Here is a 22,241-nt window from a genome sequence, read left to right as displayed (position 1 = left end):
TTTAAGCATGTAGGTCTCAACTGGAGAATGAGAAGTTGAATCGTTTGTTAATGTTTCTCACAGAATCTGATTCTGTCCTTTCTCATCTATGGTTGAGAAAAACTATTTTAGAAAAAATTAGAATCTCCCTTTATATAACAATGAATGATTTCCAGAGCAATGATTATCAAAATAATTTAATGTGCATACAAATTATATAGGGATTCTGTTAAAATAAGAGTTTTGATTTAATAAGTTAGGTGGGACCCAATGCATTTCTTAAAACCTCTAGGTGATGCCAGTGCTTTTGGTCTGTGGATGTTTGAGGAGCAAGGGACTACGGAACACTTCCATTTTCATTTGGGTGAGACTGTTTAATCTTTTGAGATAGAATGATAAAGAAAATTTTCAATTATTCATCAGTGTTTAATGTACACTATAAATATAATCCAAGCAAACTCCCTTGTTTTCAAAACTAGCTCATCTTTGCTTACTGCCTAGAAGTGTATAAAAAGTGAATAAAACCCAACACAACAGCAAACTGTCCAGAAACAGTAAATTTCAAATATCTGTATATCTGTTAGGAATTATCTACACCATTTGCTTCCTTGTACCAAACAAGAAAATGGCAAGCCAAATATCGATATATGCTTCTTTATAATAAAAATTCAAGATTTAAGTGTTATCTCTTCTTGAATAGAATAATTACTTCAAAATATATATATATTTATTTTATGGTTCTGGAGATTGAACTCAGGGCCTTGTGCATGTGAGGCAAGCATGCTACCAACTGAGCTATATGCCCAGCCCACAATAAATTTTTTTAAATGACAAAATAAAGCATACTTCACTTCAAGAGTTCTTATATTTTTTCCTCAAATTTTTACTGAATTGTTTGACATTGAATTCTTAGGTCTAACAGCAATGTTTCTGAACTGAAGTTGATTTATATTCTGCTTCTTTTCCAAAGTTAATAATGGGTAATTGTAATTTTACCTGTATTTGTTTAAATCAATGAGGAAAAATTATAGAAGATATTCTGAAAATAATTACATGACTTTACCTGTTCCTGGATGCTTAGAAATTATAGCTTTAGCCAATATTTTGCCCAACAGTTTTGAAACTGAAATCCGCACATCGTAATTGGAACCTTCAAAGGACTTAAAACATAGTGTGGCAACACTGTCCAGGTCAGTACTCCACATAAAGATGGCCTCATTTTGAAGTTCAAGAAGACACTACTCAATTGGACAAACAAATTAATGAAAAACAAAATATAAATGTCAGGCTCAGATCTATGTAAGTTCTGGAAAATATAAGAGTCTTAACAAAATACACACACACATGAATTCAAAGTATCTATATGATTGCAGAAATAATGAACTTATTAAAAGTTATAAAGGTTATATTATATAAAGCCACTTTAAAAATGGGAGAAGCATTCACATCTAACTCAGCAGGCCATGTAAAATGCCTTTATTGGCTATGAGAAATTGTGAGGATAATTCCAAAAAAAAAAAAAATCAACTTCAATGTATTATCTAATCAACTATGTTAATAAAGCATGATTAAAAACAAAATAAAAATCACTTTGAACATAATGACATAAACCTTATATAAAAATTTTAGTTTATACACATATGGAGAGGAAGCATACTAAGGTAGGATGCATATTTTGTAAGTGGAAACTTAAATCTCCCACACACTGACAATGTATTATGAACTACTTGCTTGGAACAGTGCCTGGCACATAATAAACAGTCAAGAAATAGTAGCTGCTTATATTATTGATGTTTTACCAAATGCCCAAAATGATTTTTATATCCCCAGAAGTTAAAGGCACTGCAGGGAGATAAAGCTTGAGAAATTATGAAACTTTCTGGGCCTTAGTTTCCTCATTTGTTAAAATTAGAATCCTAGCTGATTACCAACGTTGCAGCTTTAAGATAATGTAGCTGATACTAGTAGTTTTTTCACAGAGATATAATCAGTTTTAATTTTCTTAATGTAAGTTTTAGGAAGTTTACTACTAAACCATTTTACCTTTGCAGCAGCGCAGCGAACAGCCATGGATCTATCTGTTAAGCAGGATCTAGCAGCTTTATAAACATCCCTGTGGCATGGTGTAGCAGCAGCACCAAGTCCATTCAATATATTTTGTAGGCTCAGCATAATTTCATAGCGACCTTGAGACTACCAACAAGAAAAAACTTGAATAAGAAAAGAAATTCCACCATAAAGAACAGCATTAAGCATTGATGTTTATCTCATCATATGAGAAAAACACTCAGTTTTTTTTGTATATACTAACCAATCCATCCTGACATCAAGAAACGTGAACAGTTCTATTTACTATTTGAAAAGAATTATTTGTACATATTACATTTCAACACAATACTATTCAGTGGGTTACTGTGAAGATTAAATGGAACTATATGAAAAGTGCCTAGCATAAAGCTTGCATGTCATTAAGCATTTAATAAATAATGGCTATAAGATGAGGTAACACAATAAATATACAGGCTTTGCTACCCATTGGCTATAAAACCTTGGATAAATTTGTTTCTTTACCTGTAAAACAGAGGTAACAGTTATCTGACTCATAAGCTGTTATAATGAGCAAATGAGTACATGTAAAGTACTTAGAACAATGTGGACATAAAGTAAAATCACAACAGATGTGGCAGCTACTCATGTTCTGTTATTAATTACAGACTGGGATAGTTTATCTCAGAAGTTAGAATTAAAAAGACCTGATTTCAGTAGGGCATGGTGGAAAATGCCTCTAATCCCAGTAGTTTGGGAGGCTCAGACAGGAAGATTGCAAGTTCAAAGCCAGCTTGACCAAAAGTGAGGCATTGAGCAACTCATTGAGACCTGGTCTCTAAATAAAATACAGAATAGGGCAGGGATGTGGCTCAGTGATTGAGTGTCCCTGAGTTCAATCTCTGGTACCTGCCCCCCTCCTCCAAAAAAAGACCCATTTTCCATCTTATCTTTAACTCTCAGTAGCTGTGTGTCTATAAGTTTACTATTTTTCTCATCTATAAAATGAGGGTAAGATGAACCTCAGAGAGCCAGTAGGAGACATACATAAGTCCTGTGGATAAACATTCATCACAGTGCCTGGCACATGATAAACAGTCAAGAAATAGTAGCTGCTTATATTGTTGATGTTTTACCAAATGCCCAAAATGATTTTTATATCCCCAGAAGTTAAGGGCACCGTAGGGAGATAAAGCTGGAGGAAGACAAAGATTAGTACCAAGCACCATTTTCCTAGTAAAGCTATTAGCTTTATTTAAAAAAGCACAATAGTCATAGGTAGACAAAATAAAATGGGATCTAATGAGAAACCTCTGAATTTTCCTTTTATACCAATCTCAAATGTTGGGTATCATGCATGAAAATGGGTGAAAGGTAGGAATTCCTTTTGATATTGCTGAACTGTTGTGGTACCTGACTAACCAACACATAAAGAATAAAAAATAAGAAAGCGATAATAAATTTACAAATAATTTAAAAATGTTTGATGCCTATAGAACAATCTATTAACCATAAGGCCTAAAACGTAGTACAGCTTAACCAATGGAAATAAAAGGAGGAAAAAAACTTTAAAATAATTTTTATTTGTTCTTTATATATATATATATAACAGTATATTTTGATGTATTATACACACATGGAATATAACTTATTCTAAGCAGAATCTCATTCTTGTGGTTGTACATGACATGGAATTACACTGGTTATGTACATATATAAGGACAGGAAAGCTATGTCCAATTCATTCTACTATCTGTCCTAGTCCCATCCCCCCTTTCCCTTCAACCCCCTTTGTCTAATCCAACGAACTTCTATTCTTTCCCTCCCTACCTTCCCTTGTTGTGGGTTAGCATCCACAATCAAGGAGAACATTCTGTCTTTGGTTTTTTGGGCTGGCTTACTTTGCTTAGCATGATATTTTCCAGTTCCATCCATTTACTGGCCAATGCCATAATTTCATTCTTCTTTATGGTCAAGTACTATTCCATTGTGTATATATGCCACATTTTTTTTTTTATCCATTCATCTGTTGAAAGGAACCTTGGTTGGTTCCTTAGCTTGGCTATTATGAATTGAGTTGCTATAAATATTGATGTGGGTGTATCACTGTAGTATGCTGATTTTAAATCTTTGGGGTATAAACTGAGGAGTGGGATAACTGGGTTAAATAGTGGTTCCATTCCAAGTTCTCGCAGGAATCTCCATACTGCTTTCCAGAATGGTTGCACTAATTTGTAGTCTCAACAGCAATGTATGAGTGAACCTTTTCTACCACATCCTCACCAACATTTATTATTACTTGAATTATTTTTTTGGGGGGGAGGGTAGCAGGGATTGAATTCAGGGACACTCAACCACTGAGCCACATCCCCAGTCCTATCTTGTATTTTTATTTAGAGACAGGATCCCACTGAGTTCCTTAGTGCCTTGCTAAGGCTGGCTTTGAACTTGTGATCCTCCTGCCTCAGCCTCCTGAGCCACTGGGATTATAGGCATATGCCACCACACCCCATGTTACTTGTATTCTTGATGATTGCCATTCTGACTGGAGTGAGATGGAATCTCAGTGTAGTTTTAATTTGCATTTTTCTAATTGCTAGAGATGTTGAACATTTTTTTAAATATATTTTTTGATTCTTTGTATTTCTTCTACTGTGAAGTTCTTCTGTTCAGTTCCTTTGCCCATTTATTGATTGGGTTACTTCATTTTATTTTAATTTTTGGTGTTAAGTTTTCTGAATTCTTTCTATATTCTGGAGATTAATGCTCTATCTGAGGTGCAGGTAGCAAAGATCTTCTCCCATTCTGTAGGCTCTCTCTTTATGTTCTTGATTATTTCTTTTGCTATGAAGAAGCTTTTTAGTTTGATACTATACCATTTATTGATTCTTGATTTTAATTCTTGTGCTTTAGAAGTTGTATTGAGGAATACGGTTCCTAAGCCAACACAGTGAAGAGTTGGCCTACTTTTTCTTGCAGTACATGCAGGTCTCTGTTCCAATGCCTAGGTTCTTGATTCACTTTGAGTTGGGTTTTGCGTAGGGTGAGAGAGAGGGATTTGTTCTACTACATATGGATGTCCAGTGGGAAACAAAACTTAAAATGGCTATATTCTAGTAAATGAAATCTTTTACTGACATCCACTTTTTTAATAAAATCAAACTACGTATGTTAAAAATTATCTTCTCCTCAATCATCATCTTTGATCTTTCAGGAAACTATTACTGAGAAGTGATATGTTTAACAGATTTCTTCAGCAGTAGTGCTGGAGACTTCAGTTCTTTAAAAAGTCATGAATCAGCTCTGCCCTCTTCCTCTCCTCCTCTTTGCCCTCTTCCTCTTTTTTCTCTCCGCTCTCTGCTCTTTCTCTTTGTCTCTGCCCTCCACCTCTCCTCTCTCTGCCTCTTCTTTTCTTCCCCTTTGGGCAGCCCCCCAATTAAATCTCTTGGTTGAACCCCCGTCTCAGGGACTTACTAAGTTACTGAGGCTGGCCCTGAACTTGCGATCCTCCTGCCTCAGCCTCCCGAGCTGCTGGGATTACAGAATTATAGGGGGAAAAACATGGCGGTGGGTGGGGAGGTAGCACTCCCATGACCTCCTCAGCTACACTGGCAGAGAGAGACTTCAGAACGACTGGATGCTGTCTGCTAAGGAATGTCCAGCAAAGTTGGGCTGAGGTGAAACCTAAGCCAGGAGTTTGAGCTTCTCAGAGGCATCAGCGTGCTTGGGCGCAGGTCAATCCAAGCCACCCTGCGCCAGAGGTACTGGCTAGTTGGCGACCGGCAGCAGTCAGAGGTGACTCAGTGCTACGGAGACCCGCAAGCAACGTAGAGAAACAAAACTTCGGATCCTTTGAGGAGGTGCCAACTGAGCCTCTACGGGTCAGCAGACCAATATCTGAGGTAGGGACTTAGGAGAGACAGACCAGACCCACCCTTCCCATCGGACACCCAGGCAAGGAGACTGGCATCCACCATAGCAGAGAACTGAATTCATCAGAGTTTGGCAGATGGGATCGCTTTGCAGCGAAATCGGCTACAACACGTGTGTGACCCTCACCCCACCATATCGATACATCTGGGAAATCTCAAACATATCTCCCCAGCTCTCCGTGATTATCAGAACCAAGGGAAACAGGAGGGGCACCTGACCTACAACTCGCCCTCCCATCAGCGGTGACAGCCGAGGCCTTTTTCGCCAGCTCCGGGGCATGGTTATCGGAGGGAATCAGGCAAAATAAGCTGACGGCCCCCAGCCCCCATGCTCTACAACCTTGGGGTCTGGGTGAATGGGAAACAGAGAGAGTGCCCAGTCGTTCAAGAGAACAGGGCATCCAGGGGGCTGCAGGCCCAGCATGTAGCTAGATCTGTGGAGAACGGCACCCATGAGTGGGGCCTGGCTGGCAGGAGAAGCAGGGAAGCTGGAGACCAGGAACAGCCCTGAGCGACCAGGACTGGAGAGCCACCCAGCTGGGGAAGAGGAGCTGCCTCACAGGGATTGTTTCATGCATTTTGAGGGCAGAAGCTTGGAGAGAACTCGGAGATATACAAAACCAAAACAAATTTATAGGAGAAAATAGTAACATAGCAGTCAAACAGAGCTGGAAATTAACGTGAGCATCATGAAAAAACAAGGAGAAAAGGATTACAAACAATGCAGGACAGCTTAAATTTACAGGAGAACCTAGAGGCATCAGAAAAATGGTCAGATAAAGAACTCAAGGCATACCTGACTCAGATGAAATGGAATCTTAAAGAATCATTAGACAGCAAATGCAAACAATGAAAGAACACTTTGACAATGAATTACATAAACAAATTCAAGAAGCAAAAGAACAACTCTACCGGGAGATAGAGGTTATAAAAAAAATCAAATAGTAATCCTAGAAATGAAGGAAACTATAAACAAAATTAAAAATTCAAATGAGAGTATTACCAGTAGAATAGATCAAGTAGAAGTCAGAACATCAAACAATGAAGACAAAATATATCATCCCGAGAAGAGTCTAGTCAACTCAGAAAGGCTGGTAAGAAACCATGAGCAAAATATCCAAGAGATATGGGATATCATTAAAAAAAAATTAAGAGTCACTGGGATAGAGAAAGGTATAGAGGTCCAAACCAAAGGAATGAGCAATCTGTTAAATGAAATAATTTTAGAAAACTTTCCAGACATGAAAAATGAAGCGGATGTCGAAATCCTAGAAGCCTACAGGATGCCGAGGCAGATTACATTCAGGAGTAAACCAATTAGGTTAATGGCTGATTTTTCATCACAGACGCTGAAAGTGAGAAGATCCTGGAACAACATATTTCAAACACTGAAAGATAATGGGTGTCAACCAAGAATATTGTATCCAGCAAAATTAAGCTTCAGGTTTGACAATGAAATAAAAATATTTCATGAAAAAAAAAAGTTAAAAGAATTCGCAGCCAGAAAACCAGCACTGTAAAGCATTTTAGGCAAAACAATACACAAAGAGGAAATGAAAAACAACAACCAAAACCAACAGTGGGAAGTACCTCAGTAAGTGGGGGGGGGGGGAGAAACTAATCAAAGAGGGAAAAACAAACCAAATTAAAAATAAATAAATAAATAAACAAACAAACAAACATGACCGAAGTACAAACCGTATATCAATAGTAACCCTAAACGTTAATGGCTTAAACTCACCAATAAAGCGACATAGGCTGGTAACTTGAATTAAAAAAACAGATCCAACAATATGCTGCCTTCAGGAGGCTCATCTGATAGGAAAAGACATACACAGGCTGGAGGTGAAAGGTTGGGAAAAATCATACCACTCACATGGTCCTTGGAAGCAAGAAGGGGTGGCCATACTCATATTGAATAAAATTGACTTCAAGTCTAAGTTAATCAAAAGGGATAAAGAAGGACACTATACACTGTTAAAGGGAACCATTCACCAACAAGACATAACAATTATCAATATTTATGCACCAAACAATGGTGCTACTATATTCATAAAACAAACTCTCCTCAAGTTCAAGAGACAAACAGACCACAACACAATAATTAGGGGTGACTTTAACACACTTCTCTCACCACTGGACAGATCTTACAAACAAAAGTTGAATAAAGAAACTATAGAACTCACAATTAATAACCTAGACTTAACTGACATATATAGAATATATCAACCATCATCAAGTGGATATACTTTTTTCTCAGCAGCACATGGGTCCTTCTCAAAAAGAACCATATATTATGTCACAGGGCAACTCTTAGAAATTATAAAGGAGTGGAGATAATACCATGCATCTTATCTGATTCATAATGGAATGAAACTGGAAATCAACGATAAAAGAAGGAAGGAAAAATCCTACATCATTTGGAGAATGAACAATATGTTACTGAATGATCAATGGGTTACAGAAAACATCAAGGAGGAAATAAAAAAATCCTTAGAGATAAATGAAAACACAAACACAACATATCAGAATCTATGGGACACAATGAAAGCAGTTCTAAGGGGAAAATTCACTGCTTGGAGTTCATTCCTGAAAAAAAGAAAAAAACCAACAAATAAATGATCTCACACTTCATCTCAGAACCCTAGAAAAAGAAGAGCAAAACAACAGCAAATGTAGTAGAAGGCAAGAAATAATTAAAATCAGAGCTGAAATCAATGAAGTTAAAACAAAAGAAACAATTGAAAATAATTGACAAAACTAAAAGTTGGTTCTTTGAAAAAATAAATAAGATTGACAGACCCTAAGCCATGCTAACGAAGAGAAAAAGAGAGAGAACTCAAATTACTAGCATACGGGATGAAAAAGGCTATATCACAACAGACACTACAGAAATACTGAAGATAATTAGAAATTATTTTGAAACCTTGTATTGCAATAAAATAGAAGACAGTGAAGACATTGATAAATTTCTTAAGTCATATGATTTGCCCATATTGAGTCAGGAGGATACACACAACGTAAACAGACCAATATCAATTGAGGAAATAGAAGAAGCCATCAAAAGACTACCAACCAAGAAAAGCCCAGTACCAGATGGGTATACAGAATAGTTCTACAAAAACCTTTAAAGAAGAACTGATACCAATACTTTTCAAGCTATTTCAGGAAATAGAAAAAGAGGAAGCTCTTCCAAATTCATTCTATGAGGCCAACATCACCCTGATTCCTAAACCAGACAAAGACACTTCAAAGAAAGAAAACTATAGACCAATGTCTCTAATGAACATAGATGCAAAAATACTCAATAAAATTCTGGCAAATAGGATACAAAAACATATCAAAAAGATTGTGCACCATGATCAAGTAGGATTCATCCCTAGGATGCAAGGCTGGTTCAATATAGGGAAATCGATAAATGTTATTCATCATATCAATAGACTTAAAGATAAGAACCATATGATCATCTCGACAGACGTAGAAAAAGCATTCGACAAACTACAGCATCCCTTTAGGTTCAAAACACTAGAAAAACTAGGGATAACAGGAACTTACCTCAACATTGTAAGAGCTATCTATGCTAAGCCTCAGGATGGCATCATTCTAAACGGAGAAAAATTGAAGGCATTCCCTCTATAATCTGGAACAAGACAGGGATGCCCTCTCTCACCACTTCTATTCAACATAGTTCTCGAAACACTGGCCAGAGCAATTAGACAGATGAAAGAAATTAAAGGCATAAAGATAGGAAAAGAAGAACTTAAATTAGCAATAATTGCGGGAGACCTGATCCTATACCTAGCAGACCCAAAAGGTTCTACCAAGAAACTTCTAGGGGCTGGGGATGTGGCTCAAGCAGTAGTGCACTCGCCTGGCATGCGTGCGGCCCGGGTCCGATCCTCAGTACCACATACAAAACAAAGATGTTGAGTCCACCGAAAACTAAAAAATAAATATTAAAAAATTCTCTCTCTCTCTCTTTAAAAAAAAAAGAAACTTCTAGAGCTAGTAAATGAATTCAGCAAAGTGGCAGGATATAAAATCAACATGCATAAATCAAAGGCATTCCTGTATATCAGTGACAAATCCTCTGAAATGGAAATCAGGACAACCACCCCATTTACAATATCCTTAAAAAAAAAAAATACTTGGGAATCAATCTAACAAAAGAGGTGAAAGACCTATACAATGAAAACTACAGAACCCTAAAGAGAGAAATAGAAGAAGACCTTAGAAGATGGAAAGATATACCTTGTTCACGGATAGGCACAACTAATATCATTAAAATGGCCATATTACCAAAAGTACTCTATAGGTTTAATGCAATGCCAATCAAAATCCCAATGGCATTTCTCACAGAAATAGAAAAGGCAATCATGAAATTCATCTGGAAAAATAAAAGACCCAGAATAGCAAAAGCAATTCTAAGCAGGAAGAGTGAAACAGGCAGTATAGCAATACTAGATTTTAAACTATATTACAGAGCAATTGTAACAAAAACAGCATGGTACTGGTACCAAAACAGGCGGGTAGACCAATGGTACAGAATAGAGGACATAGAGACCAATCCACAAAATTACAACTACCTTATATTACACAAAGGTGCTAAAAGCATGCAATGGAGAAAGGATAGCATCTTCAACAAATGGTGCTGGGAGAATTAGAAATCCATAAGCAACAAAATGAAACTGAATCCCTTTCTCTCACCATGCACAAAAGTTAACTCAAAATGGATCAAGGAGCTAGGAATCAAACCAGAAACTCTGCGTCTAATAGAAGAAAAAGTTGGCTCTAATCTCCATCTCGTGGGGTCGGGCTCCAAATTCCTAAATAGGTCACCTATAGCGTAAGAGTTAAAATCAAGAATCAACAAATGGGATGTATTCAAACTAAAAAGTTTTTTCTCAGCAAGAGAAACAATAAGAGAGGTAAATAGGGAGCCTACATCCTGAGAACAAATTTTTACCCCTCACACTTCAGATAGAGCCCTAATCTCCAGAGTATACAAAGAACTCAAAATATTAAACAATAAGAAAACAAATAACCCAATTAACAAATGGGCCAAGGATCTGAACAGACACTTCTCAGAGAAGGATATACAATCAATCAACAAATACACGAAAAAATGCTCACCATCTCTAGCAATCAGAGAAATGCAAATTAAAACCACTCTAAAATACCATCTCACTCCAGTAAGAATGGGAGCCATTATGAAGTCAAACAACAAGTGCTGGCGAGGATGTGGGGAAAAGGGTACCCTTGTACACTGCTGGTGGGACTGCAAATTGGTGCGGCCAATTTGGAAAGCAGTATGGAGATTCTTTGGAAAGCTGGGAATGGAACCACCATTCGACCCAGCTATTCCCCTTCTCGGACTATTCCCAAAAGACCTAAAAAGAGCATACTACAGGGATACAGTTACATCAATGTTCATAGCAGCACAATTCACAATAGCTGGACTGTGGAACCAACCTAAATGCCCTTCAATAGATGTATGGATTAAAAAAATGTAGCATTTATACACAATGGAATATTATTCAGCACTAAAGAATAACAAAATCATGGCATTTGCAGGGAAATATATGGCATTAGAGCAGATTATGCTAAGTGAAGTTAGCCAATCCCTAAAAAACAAACGCTGAATTTCTCTTTGATATAAGGGGGGGAGGGCGACTCAAAACAGAGCAGGGAGGAAGAGCATAAGAAGAAGATTATCATTAAACAGGGATGAGAGGTGGGAGGGAATGGGAGAGACAAGGGGAATTGCACGGAAGACGGAAGGAGACCCTCACTGTTGAACAAAATTACATATAAGAGGATGTGAGGGGGAAGGGAAAAAAAAGAAAGAGAAGGAAAGGAGTTATAGTTAATGGGGTTGAGAGAGGTGATGGGAGAGGTGTGGAGGGGAGGGAGGGATAGGAAGGGGATAGGAAGGGCAGAAGAATACAAAAGACACTAGTATGGCAGTATGCATAATCGTGGCTGTATAACCAATGTGATCCTGCAATTTGTACACGTGGGAAAAATAAGAATTCATACCCCATTTGACTCAAATGTATGATATATGATATGTCAAGATCATTGTAATGTTTTGAGCAACTAATAAAAAAATTCATGAATCAGCTATATCCATTTTGAAAATTAACATAGTCTATATTTAAATACCCCATGTGTTGTCTTGTTACATTTCAAAAAATGTGTACTTATCCTGTATGTCTACAAATTATTTAATAGCTGTTTTCTAGACTTTTCCTAAAGAAGAGTAACTGATGTGATTTTTTTTTTTTTAATTGAAAAGTGATCCCATGTAGGACCCTTGGCCGCTGCCCACATGCAGGACCTCTGGCGACCACTCCTGTGTGGACCCCCATTTATCAACATGGGACCCCCTGGTCATCTCCATCTTGGGACTTTGCAACCACTGCCATATTCCCCTATGCACGGTAGCCTACACCTGGGGACACTGCAGATGGTCTGGAGACAGCCGCCAGCCACAACACTGCATACCACACAGCTGCATCTCTGAACACCTGGCCCAACCCAATGCAACACCCCATCTCTGAAAGCATCTGCCTCCATCTTGAGGCACCTTTATCACCATCTTTAGTTGAGACAACTCCCAGCCTGGAACACCACCTGGGGCCTGTAAGCAATATTAAGGTACCTATAGTCCCCAATTCCCCCCTCACCCCGGCGGCCACTAACTTGACACAATGCTTGAGGCTACGTGTCCAGTCCATAGCTCCCAAAGCCTGGTCCTGAACTGCCCAATACGAACAGCAGACAGATGCACAACCCTTAGAGAGCAGCCCACAAGACCTCTGGAGAGAGAGGTTCCTAATTAGGAAGGTAGAAATGGAGGAGGTGAGTGAGATACAGTTTAGAGACTACATTAGAGACCAGGAATTGTAAGGTCGATAGGCAATATAAGGAGATAAAACCAGGTGTCCAACATCACAGGAGCGGGGCCCCAAGAAATTAAAGGGATACCGAAAGGAAAAGAAAAATTCAAATTATTACTATTTACTGATGATACGATTCTATACATAGAAGACCTAAAAAATTCCACCAGAAAATTTCTAGAAAATAAATAATTTCAGCAAAATAGCAGGATATAAAATCAACACCCATAAATCAGACATTTCTGTATATCAGTGACAAATCCTCTGAAATAGAAACGAGGAATTTACAATAGCCTCAAAAAACATAAAATACTTCGGAATCAACTTAATGATAAGAAGTGAAAGACATCCACAACAAAAGCTACAGAAAGAAATTAAAGAAGACCTTAGAAGATGGAAAGATCTACCTTGTTCTCGGGCTGGGGTTGTGGCTCAGTGGTAGAGCACTCACCTAGTATGTGCGAGGTGCTGGGTTAGATCCTCAGTACCACATAAAAACAAATAAATAAAATAAAGGTATTGTGTCCAACTATAACTAAAAAAAATATTTAAAAAAGAGAGATCTCCCTTGTTCTTGGATAGGCATAATTAATATTGTCAAAAATGACCATACTACCAAAAGCACTATATAGATTTAATGAAAATCCCAATAATATTCTTCACAGAAATAGAAAAAGCATTCATGAAATTCATCTGGAAAAATAAGAGAGCCAGAATTGCCAAAGCATTCATTAGCAAGAAGATGAAGCAGGTGGCATCACTATACCAGACCTTAAACTATACTACACAGCAACAGTAACAAAAACAGCATGGAATTGGCACCAGAACAGACTTGTAGACCAATGGTACAGAATAGAGGACACAGAGAGGAACCCAAATAAATATAGCTATCTCATACTAGACAAAGGTGCCAAAAATATATATTGGAGAAAAGATAGCCTCTTTAACAAATGGTCCTGGGAAAACTAGAAACCTATAAGTAGTAAAATAAAATTAAGCCCCTATCTCTCACCATGCATAAAACTCAACTCAAAATGGATCAAGGACTTAGAAATTAGACCAGAGAACCTGTGCCTAACAGAAGAAAAAGTAGGCCCAAATCTTCATCATGTTGGATTAGGCCCCAACTTTCTTAACAAGACTACTACTATAGTGCAAGAAATAAAATCAAGAATCAAAGAATGAGATGGATTCAAACGGAAAACCTTCTTCTCAATAAAAGAAACGATCAGTGAAGTGAACATACAGCCTATAGAATGGGAGTAAATTTTTACCACATGCACATCAGATAGAGCACTAAGAACCCAAAAAACTTAACACCAAAAAAACAAATAACCCAAATCAATAAATGGGTTAAGGAACTAAATGACACTTCTCAGAAGAAGATATACAATCAATCAACAAATACATGAAAAAATGTTCAACATCTCTAGCAATTAGAGAAATGCAAATCAAAACTACTCTTAACTTTTCATCTCACATCAGACAGAATGGCAGTTATTAAGAGTACATGCAACAATAAGTGTAGGTGAGGATGTGGGGGAAAGGTATATTCTTACATTGCTGGTGGGACTGCAAATTGGTGCAACCAATCTGGAAAGCACTATGGAGATTCCTTAGAAAACTTGGAATGGAACCACCATTTGACCCAGCTATCCCACTCCTCAGTTTATATCCAAAGGACTTAAAAAACAGCATACTACAGTGACGCAGCCACATCAATGTTTACAGCAGCACAATGCACAATAGCTAAACTGTGGACCCAATGCAGGTGCCCTTCAGTAGATGAATGGATAAAGAAACTATGGTATATATACACAATAGAATATTACTCAGCATTAGAGGAGAATAAAATCATGGTATCTGTAGAATACCATGCTAAGTAAATAAGCCAATCCCAAAAAAACCAAAGGCCGAATGTCCCCTCTGATATGTGGACACTGATCCATAATGGGGGTGGTGGTGGAGGAGAATGAGAGGAATGGAGGAACTCTGGATTGGGCAAAGGGGAGTAGGAAAGATGGTGGAATGAGATGGATATCATTACCCGAAGTGCATATATGAAGACATGAATGGTGTGACTCTACTTCGTGTACAACCAGAGAAATGAAAAATTGTGCACTATATGTATACTATGAATTGACATGCATTCTGCTGTCATGAATAACAAATTAGAATAAATAAATTTAAAAAAATTTAAAACTGATAAGTTATCCCTACATAATACAAATCACAGATTGAAATTTTTTTGTACATAAACATACAAATATTCTAATTCCAAAACTAGTGATACCACAGTTGTAATCAAGAGATTAGAGTATTTTGGAAGTTAAATGAATAGTCTCAAAAACAAAGGGTGTTCCAGGGTAGCAAATGATAAGGCTAAAAACACACTCCCCTAGCAATTAAAAAGTCAACTAGATCCTGGTCACATGTTCTCCATGCTCTTTCCCTCTCACTAAATTCTTTTTTCCCTCTGATGCTGGAATAATAACTGATCTATTCTTTGGGAACTGAGTAGTTACCAAATATGTAGTTCCTGTATTCTATCCAACATCTTGTACAAAGAGCCCAAATATACCACAGTAGCATTGAAACAGCATTTATACTAGAATTAATCATGGCTGGAAAAAAAAGAATTAAAAAATATGTAAAGCACTTGCTCTGACAAAGTAATATCAAATGAAAAAGATGGAGAGGATGAAACAGAAAGGTCTGTCAAAAGAATAATCTTAGTTTTTGTCCATTTGTATTTATATAATTATATAAAATGCTACAGAATTATGACTTTTGTAATAAGTATTCAATATATAGAACAGATACTGTTCATCATCTAGAAATATTTAATTTATAAATATAAGAAAGTACAATATCTATAAAATGCTATCATGTTATTTGTTGGTTGAATTTACAGTTACTTACCTCTGCACTCTTCATAGCTTTGAGAATATTCCCCACTGTATCAGTAAAGGTGTTACCCAGTATTCTACCCAACTTCTTGTACAAGGAACCCAAACATACCACAGCAGCACTGAAACATTTAAATTGGAATTAGTTATGGCTGAAAAAAAGGGATAAAAATACAGAATATGTAAAGGCGACCATTAAAAAAACTTGCCCTTCTTTTGGTTGTGTTTTCAGTTTCTTGGGAGCATTTTGAAGCACAAATGTTTTCAATTACGATGAAGTATCATTTATCTGTATTTTCTTACATCCGTTGGACTTTCAATGTTATATCTAAAAAAACCACTGTCTCATTCAAGGAGACAAAGATTTAGTATTCTAAAATTTTACAGTTTTAGCTATTACATTTAGATTTAGGATCCACTGTGAGTCAATTTGTGTATGTGGTGTGATGTGTCAGGGTCTAACTTCATTCTTCTGTATGTGGACATCCAGCTCTCCTAGCACCATTTGTTGATACGAACAACAGTTTTACTGTGAAAGTATGAAATTTCCCAGAATCTACTTTGTTAAATCCTAACACATGACACTTGGATGAATATGAAATAATTATACCTTCAATAACAAGAATTTTAAATAGATGTATCTATGTTCAATTAATCCACATCTCAGTCAAAAGATTCTACCCTTTCAAATTTGTTATAAAATAAAATTCTGCAAAATATTTTAATAGAACTTCACATTAGATAATCAAAGATGGACTTAAATAAAAAGAAAAACAGATAATGTTCTCATTAAGTCTGAAACCTTGAAAGATCAACGATTTATATAGCATTATTATTGTGGAACCATAAAAGGCTCACTACTACCTCTATAACAATAGGTAATAAAATAAACCAAATTCTACAAAGAAAAAACCAAATTGTTCTTAGAATCTTCTAAGAGTATTTTTAATTTACTATCAATTTTTACTACTAAGATGCCCAAACTAAAAGAACACCCAAATTGTGAATAATGTAAAATGTCTTCTTAATTACTTCTAAAATTTTAGGAATATGTTCTGAATCTTGAATCTCAATTTCAAATGAATCTAAATTTTTAAGAGGATTTTCTCAGTCAATAGAAAAATTTTAGACTGCTTAAAACATTAAAAAAGGAGTGAAAATTTATAACTTAGTTTCAAAACAATTATGAAGTATGTTGGATACTTTATAAATATCACATAATAAAAAAGCAATATTTAGTTTTCTATTTAGTGTAAATGTTTAACTTACAGTTTGGTGGGAAGATAACTTGGAGAATCATCTTTGCTACGAATAAGATCATTACATTTATCAATTGTCTCATAAACAGAGAATGTGTCTCCAATACTATAAAGTATGGCCAGATTCTTGGCAAGGAGTTTTCGAGTAGGAGGCCCTGGAGAGCTGTTCAGCAAAGATAGGAGTTGTTCAACAAGAGTCTTCTGTTTCTCCCTTACATCATTCTGGAAAGGTTAACAAAAAGAAAATTCAAAATCAACATAATTACATGGGGTCCTCTAATATAATTTTTAAAATATATTTAAGGACTAACTGAAAGGCTCTAGAAAAACACAAAATTATTTTAAATAAAAATTATAAGTTGGGTACATTGCCACACCAACAATTGTTGCCTTGATATCTCAAAAAAATAAATTATGAACAGCACTACATTAGTCTCTATTATAAAAAAGACAAGGGTTCTATTTCTTTTAAATCTTTATATATTTGAAAAAGAGAGTAAACTATATTTTTAACTATAGCTTTCAAGCCTACCTCCCCAATACATATCCACATAAATAAAACAGTAACTTATAATCCATAACCAAAGGAAAATATTAATGCCTGCTGAATGCAGGTGAAGAGTATGAGTACTGGACGGTGGGGGGACCTATTTTACGAGCTTTTAAGAGGGAATATGTTTATCCAAAGGCTTTTAATTCATATTCTCCTTACACTCTTGATGGTTTTTTTTTTCCCCTAGTACCAGGGACTGAACCCAGGTTTGCTTAACCACTGAGCCACATTCCCAGATTTTTTTTTTTTTTAATTTTTAAATTTTGAGACTAGGTCTTGCTAAGTTGCTTAAAGCAACTAAGTGGCTGAGGCTGGCTTTGAACTTAAAATCCTCCTGCCTCAGCCTCCCAAACCGTGGGGATTACAGGTTGTGCACCACTGTGCCTGGCACTCTTCTTGTTTTTTAAGAGATATTTCCACTAGATTGTTTAGCACTATGCTGCACCAGATATATATATATTTTTTATTATACACACACACACACACACGATGCAGAAGATAATGAAAATGATGTAGGTGTACTTAACATTTTAAAAGTGTAATAGAAAAAATATTGGCTGATTTCTTTGTGCTTTCTGGAACAGATCAAACTTCTTATAACATTAAAAATGCCTACTGGGAAGGGGACAAAAATTTTTTACTGTATTTCATTATAAAATAGTCTTAACAAAGTCTAGCTTTTTAAAGCTAAATTTAGGGTCATTTTGGACAGAACTAGAAAAGCAAACCAAAGAAGTAAACACCGACACTTAAATAACAACAAAAAAGTATCTTTTGTAATTTTACCCACCCTACTAGTTGCTAGTAAGAGCTTCTCCAAGTATCTCAACCACTCAAAAATAAACTCAGCCTTCTGAACTTCACTTAGTTGATTGCATGCTTCTTCATTCAGCAGTAAGCTATGAGCTAATTCCATTTCTTGCAGCAAATTTTAGCTGATCAAGATTCTTCTCATTAAACTTCAGTCAATATACCTAAGAACAAAAACCTGCAATAGAGAAAACAAACATATTTTAAAAGTTAAAAGAAAGTTTAAGGAGTTCCCCAGTCCTTTTAAAGGAAATATTCCACAGAAAAGTAAAAGCATAATTAAATGCATCCATCTTTAATAACTGCACTAGGGTAAATATGGGAAAATCCCAACAATAAGTTCTAGTAACATCAACCAATTCATCTTTGTATTCAGTACTCTTTTTTATTTTTTGGTACTGGGGTTTGAAATCAGGACTGTTGTACCTCTGAACAACATCCCCAGCCCTTTTAATTTTTTAAAAAATATTATTTTAGTTGTCAATGGGCCTTTATTTATTTAAATACAGTGCTGAGAATTGAACCCAGTAGCTCACACATGGTAGGCAAGTGCTCTATCACTGAGCTACCACCCAGCCCCGCTTTTTATTTTCGAGACAGGGTCTTACTACATTGCTGAGGCCAGTCTTGAACCTGTGATCCTCCTGCCTCATCCTTCCAAGAAGATGGGATTATAAGTGTGGGCTATTATGTCCAGCTTTATTACCCTTAAAAAAAAAAAAAGAGCAGACCAACCAAATAGCATTCATATGCATTTTTTTCTAAAACCTTGCTAAACAGAAGAGATATTCCACTTAAACTCTGGAACTTTTAAGGTCAGATCACTCAGTGCTACATTTTTAGTTTTCTTTGTGAAGAAATAAAATACCCTTTTACTAAAATGGGTCACAGGTACAAATGACCAAATTTCTTGATCTCCTACTAAAATTCTATAGTAATGCTTGCCATTTTCAGGAGTCTTTGTCCTACTGTTTTACTCAGAGGTTCAAAGTAGGAAAAGAGGAACTTATGCTCATCACTATCTGTTTCCCATCTCATGAAGACACCACTTGTATGTGGATGTGTAACCGATGTGATTCTGCAATCTGTATACGGGGTAAAAATGGGAGTTCATAACCCACTTGAATCTAATGTATGAAATATGATATGTCAAGAGCTTTGTAATGTTTTGAACAACCAATAAAAAAAAAGACTAACTAAAAAAAAACATGAAAAAAAAAAAAAGACACCACTTGTAGTTTTTAGTAAGGAGTTTTAGGAAAGAGCACCATCTCAACTTGCAGATGGTCCTCTTATCTCTGAACTTTGTTGGGAAAGCAAACACTTTTTTTCTAAGGGCACTAGGAAGACGTTGTCCAGGAATTGTAGCAACATAGATCATATCTATTCTGACCCAGATCCAATGTGGCCTTAACATTACTGTAGCAAATAATCAGCAGAAGATGGAAGTTTTGTTTCTTTTGTTCATCAGCATCTCCTGGGTATATTTTAAAGCATTTCTAGAACACACATAACATATAAATGTATAAAATATGGCAAAATACTAACAGGCAAATGTTAGTAGGTATAAGAGTGATTATTTTACTACCTTTAATTTTTCTTTCATTTATAAAAAGATCACAATAAAAAGTAAAAAAATTATTGAAGTAAGAAAAGAAATAAAGCACCAGCTGACTTCAAAATAAAAAAGAACTACTTAGGCATGATGATAGAAACCTGTAGTCAGGAGTCTGAGGCAGGAGGATGGCTTGAGCCAGGAATTTGGGACCAGCCTGGACAACATAATGAGACACTGTCTCTTAGGGGGGAAAAAGTATAACTACTATTTAACAGTAGCAGAAGCTATCATCAGGAACATGGAGGAACAGAAAAGGCACTATTAGATACACATAAAAGATGAGTATTCTATTCACTAATATAGCAAAAATAAATTTAAGTAAAACTCCTAGCTAAACAGAAAGTGGTAATTTCTATTTGCCTAGCATGTGTAAGGCCCTGGCACCACAAAAAAACTAAACATACAAAAATAAACCAGTGATTTCATAGAAATATAGATAAATTGCTACAAGTAAGTAAACTAAAATACTTCAAATATATACCTTATATTCGAAACAAACTTCAATTGTTTATAGAAAAGCCACTTATGTAAAGATATATTAGAAAATCAGATAAGAGACCTGGGGGAAGGCTTTTCTTTCTTTCATTGTTTCTCTCCCAAAGTTTACTGATATAAAATTACTTAGAATATTAGATCATCATAAAATTACTCTAAAACTGAAAAGAGCTTCATTAAAAGACAGTTGTCACAAACTGGTTCTTTGCTGGCCAAATCTGTCCTGCAATATACTGGTGGGAAAAGTTGTTAATATTTAAATTCAAGAAGAATACACATAAAAATTGAACTCATATTCCCATACAAACCTGAATCTGAGGAGCAGGATCTCTCCATCAGGTCAGTTCCTACCTAGCCTGCCATATTCAATTATTATTATTTGCCTACTTCTATGGGATTTTATTTATATTTTATTTAACTTCTATGGACTTGAAGATTTCAACTCCTATCCTATGTCTTCCCTGTATCCTCAGTCTTGGGCCAATACTAGATTCTAGGATACTATCCCAGGGACCAAAGAATCACTTCCACCTCACTATCACAGTCTTCTCATACCTGTGCTTTAGCAACCTGGGTGATCTCTTTTCAATGAGTCCTTACTGCCTACTTAGCACCACCCACAACCTGGCATTGACAGTTCTTAAAAACAAACAAACAGAAAACCCCAACTTAGGTTATTTTCAGAAATGTCATCTTTATTTATTTTTTTAAATTATCTTTATTTTTTAAATTTAATTTTGTATGTGGTGCTGAGGATTGAACCCAGTGCCTTACGAATGCAAGGCAAGTGCTCAACCACTGAGCTACAACCCTAGCCCCCAGAAATGTCATCTTTAGAGTACAAACATAAACAATCCTGCCAAGAAACCTATTTTTACAAAGATAACATGAATTCCAAATTTTGTTTTAAAAAGCCCTCCCTTTCTTCCTTAAATTATCAAAATCAAGAAGTCAAAATATTCACAATTAAGGACAAAGTTAATAAAAGCTAGAGAAATAATTTCTAGAAGAAATCTACTAACTATACAGAAGGTGAAAAACAAGTTTGCATTCAATAACTATGATTGTTCGAGGAAAATATTAACCCAGTATCACCAAGAAAATTTCTCACAACTACAAGGTCAAATGAAAATACTATCTTAAGAATCAAATTACCCTTTCTAGAGGTCATTGGACTGCTGAAGAGACATTTTTTTCCCTCAGGCAGCAGCAATATTGTGGTGTAAAATGATCTATCAAGAGGCAAAATAGCTAACACAATGTGATAATAAATAATTCACTAAAAAGACTATGATCACAAGCAGGGTACAAAGTTATCATTAATGCCCTCCATAGAGTCCTCAAATAAATTACTCCTAAAAGAAGCAGTCAATCCATATTGGTGATCTCATTTCTAAACCCCAAGTCTAAAATGTACCTGAGATCTCCACACATGTGGTATCAATGTGATAAGAAAATGCATTCTGCAAATAACAGAAGCTCCTGCTCTCAAGTCTCACTTTAGGAAGGTGGATTCAGATGCAGGAAGTGTTACTTGCTATAAGTTTTAATAAAATCACAATAATATAAACACCTAAGGAATGTTTATTTTTCTTATTTTTTAAAATTTTCTATTGAGATTATTTAGGTTACTGAAAGCAAGTATTTTTATAAAAAATACACATATATATTTTTTCAAAGAAAGTTGCCACTTGAAAAAATATTTCATAAAACTACCACTCCAAATGTAATGCCAGCT

At 35.9% G+C, this 22,241-nt stretch overlaps 1 protein-coding gene across 11 annotated transcripts in view; it reads right to left on the bottom strand.

Moving 5' to 3' along the window:
* Heatr5a (HEAT repeat containing 5A) overlaps nucleotides 1–22,241 on the bottom strand; it is a 121,792-nt gene that overhangs the window by 87,544 nt on the left and 12,007 nt on the right. For all 11 annotated transcript variants that reach the window (XR_005729345.2, XM_078050257.1, XM_078050251.1 and 8 more), the window contains exons 2-6: nucleotides 18,371–18,568; nucleotides 17,038–17,249; nucleotides 15,782–15,890; nucleotides 2,023–2,172; nucleotides 1,043–1,217 (exon numbers count right to left, since the gene is read on the bottom strand). Coding sequence is in view for 10 of the 11 variants with exons in the window: in XM_078050257.1 (XP_077906383.1) it covers nucleotides 1,043–1,217; nucleotides 2,023–2,172; nucleotides 15,782–15,890; nucleotides 17,038–17,249; nucleotides 18,371–18,496 (772 nt within the window). In the remaining variant the exon portion in view is untranslated. The remainder of the gene's footprint in view (nucleotides 1–1,042; nucleotides 1,218–2,022; nucleotides 2,173–15,781; nucleotides 15,891–17,037; nucleotides 17,250–18,370; nucleotides 18,569–22,241) is intronic.

This window comes from Ictidomys tridecemlineatus, chromosome 5 (genome assembly GCF_052094955.1).
Source record: "Ictidomys tridecemlineatus isolate mIctTri1 chromosome 5, mIctTri1.hap1, whole genome shotgun sequence".
Classification (NCBI taxonomy): domain Eukaryota; kingdom Metazoa; phylum Chordata; class Mammalia; order Rodentia; family Sciuridae; genus Ictidomys; species Ictidomys tridecemlineatus.
The sequence above is the reverse complement of the archived record's forward strand: the minus strand, read 5'-3'. Positions and strand labels throughout refer to the sequence as shown.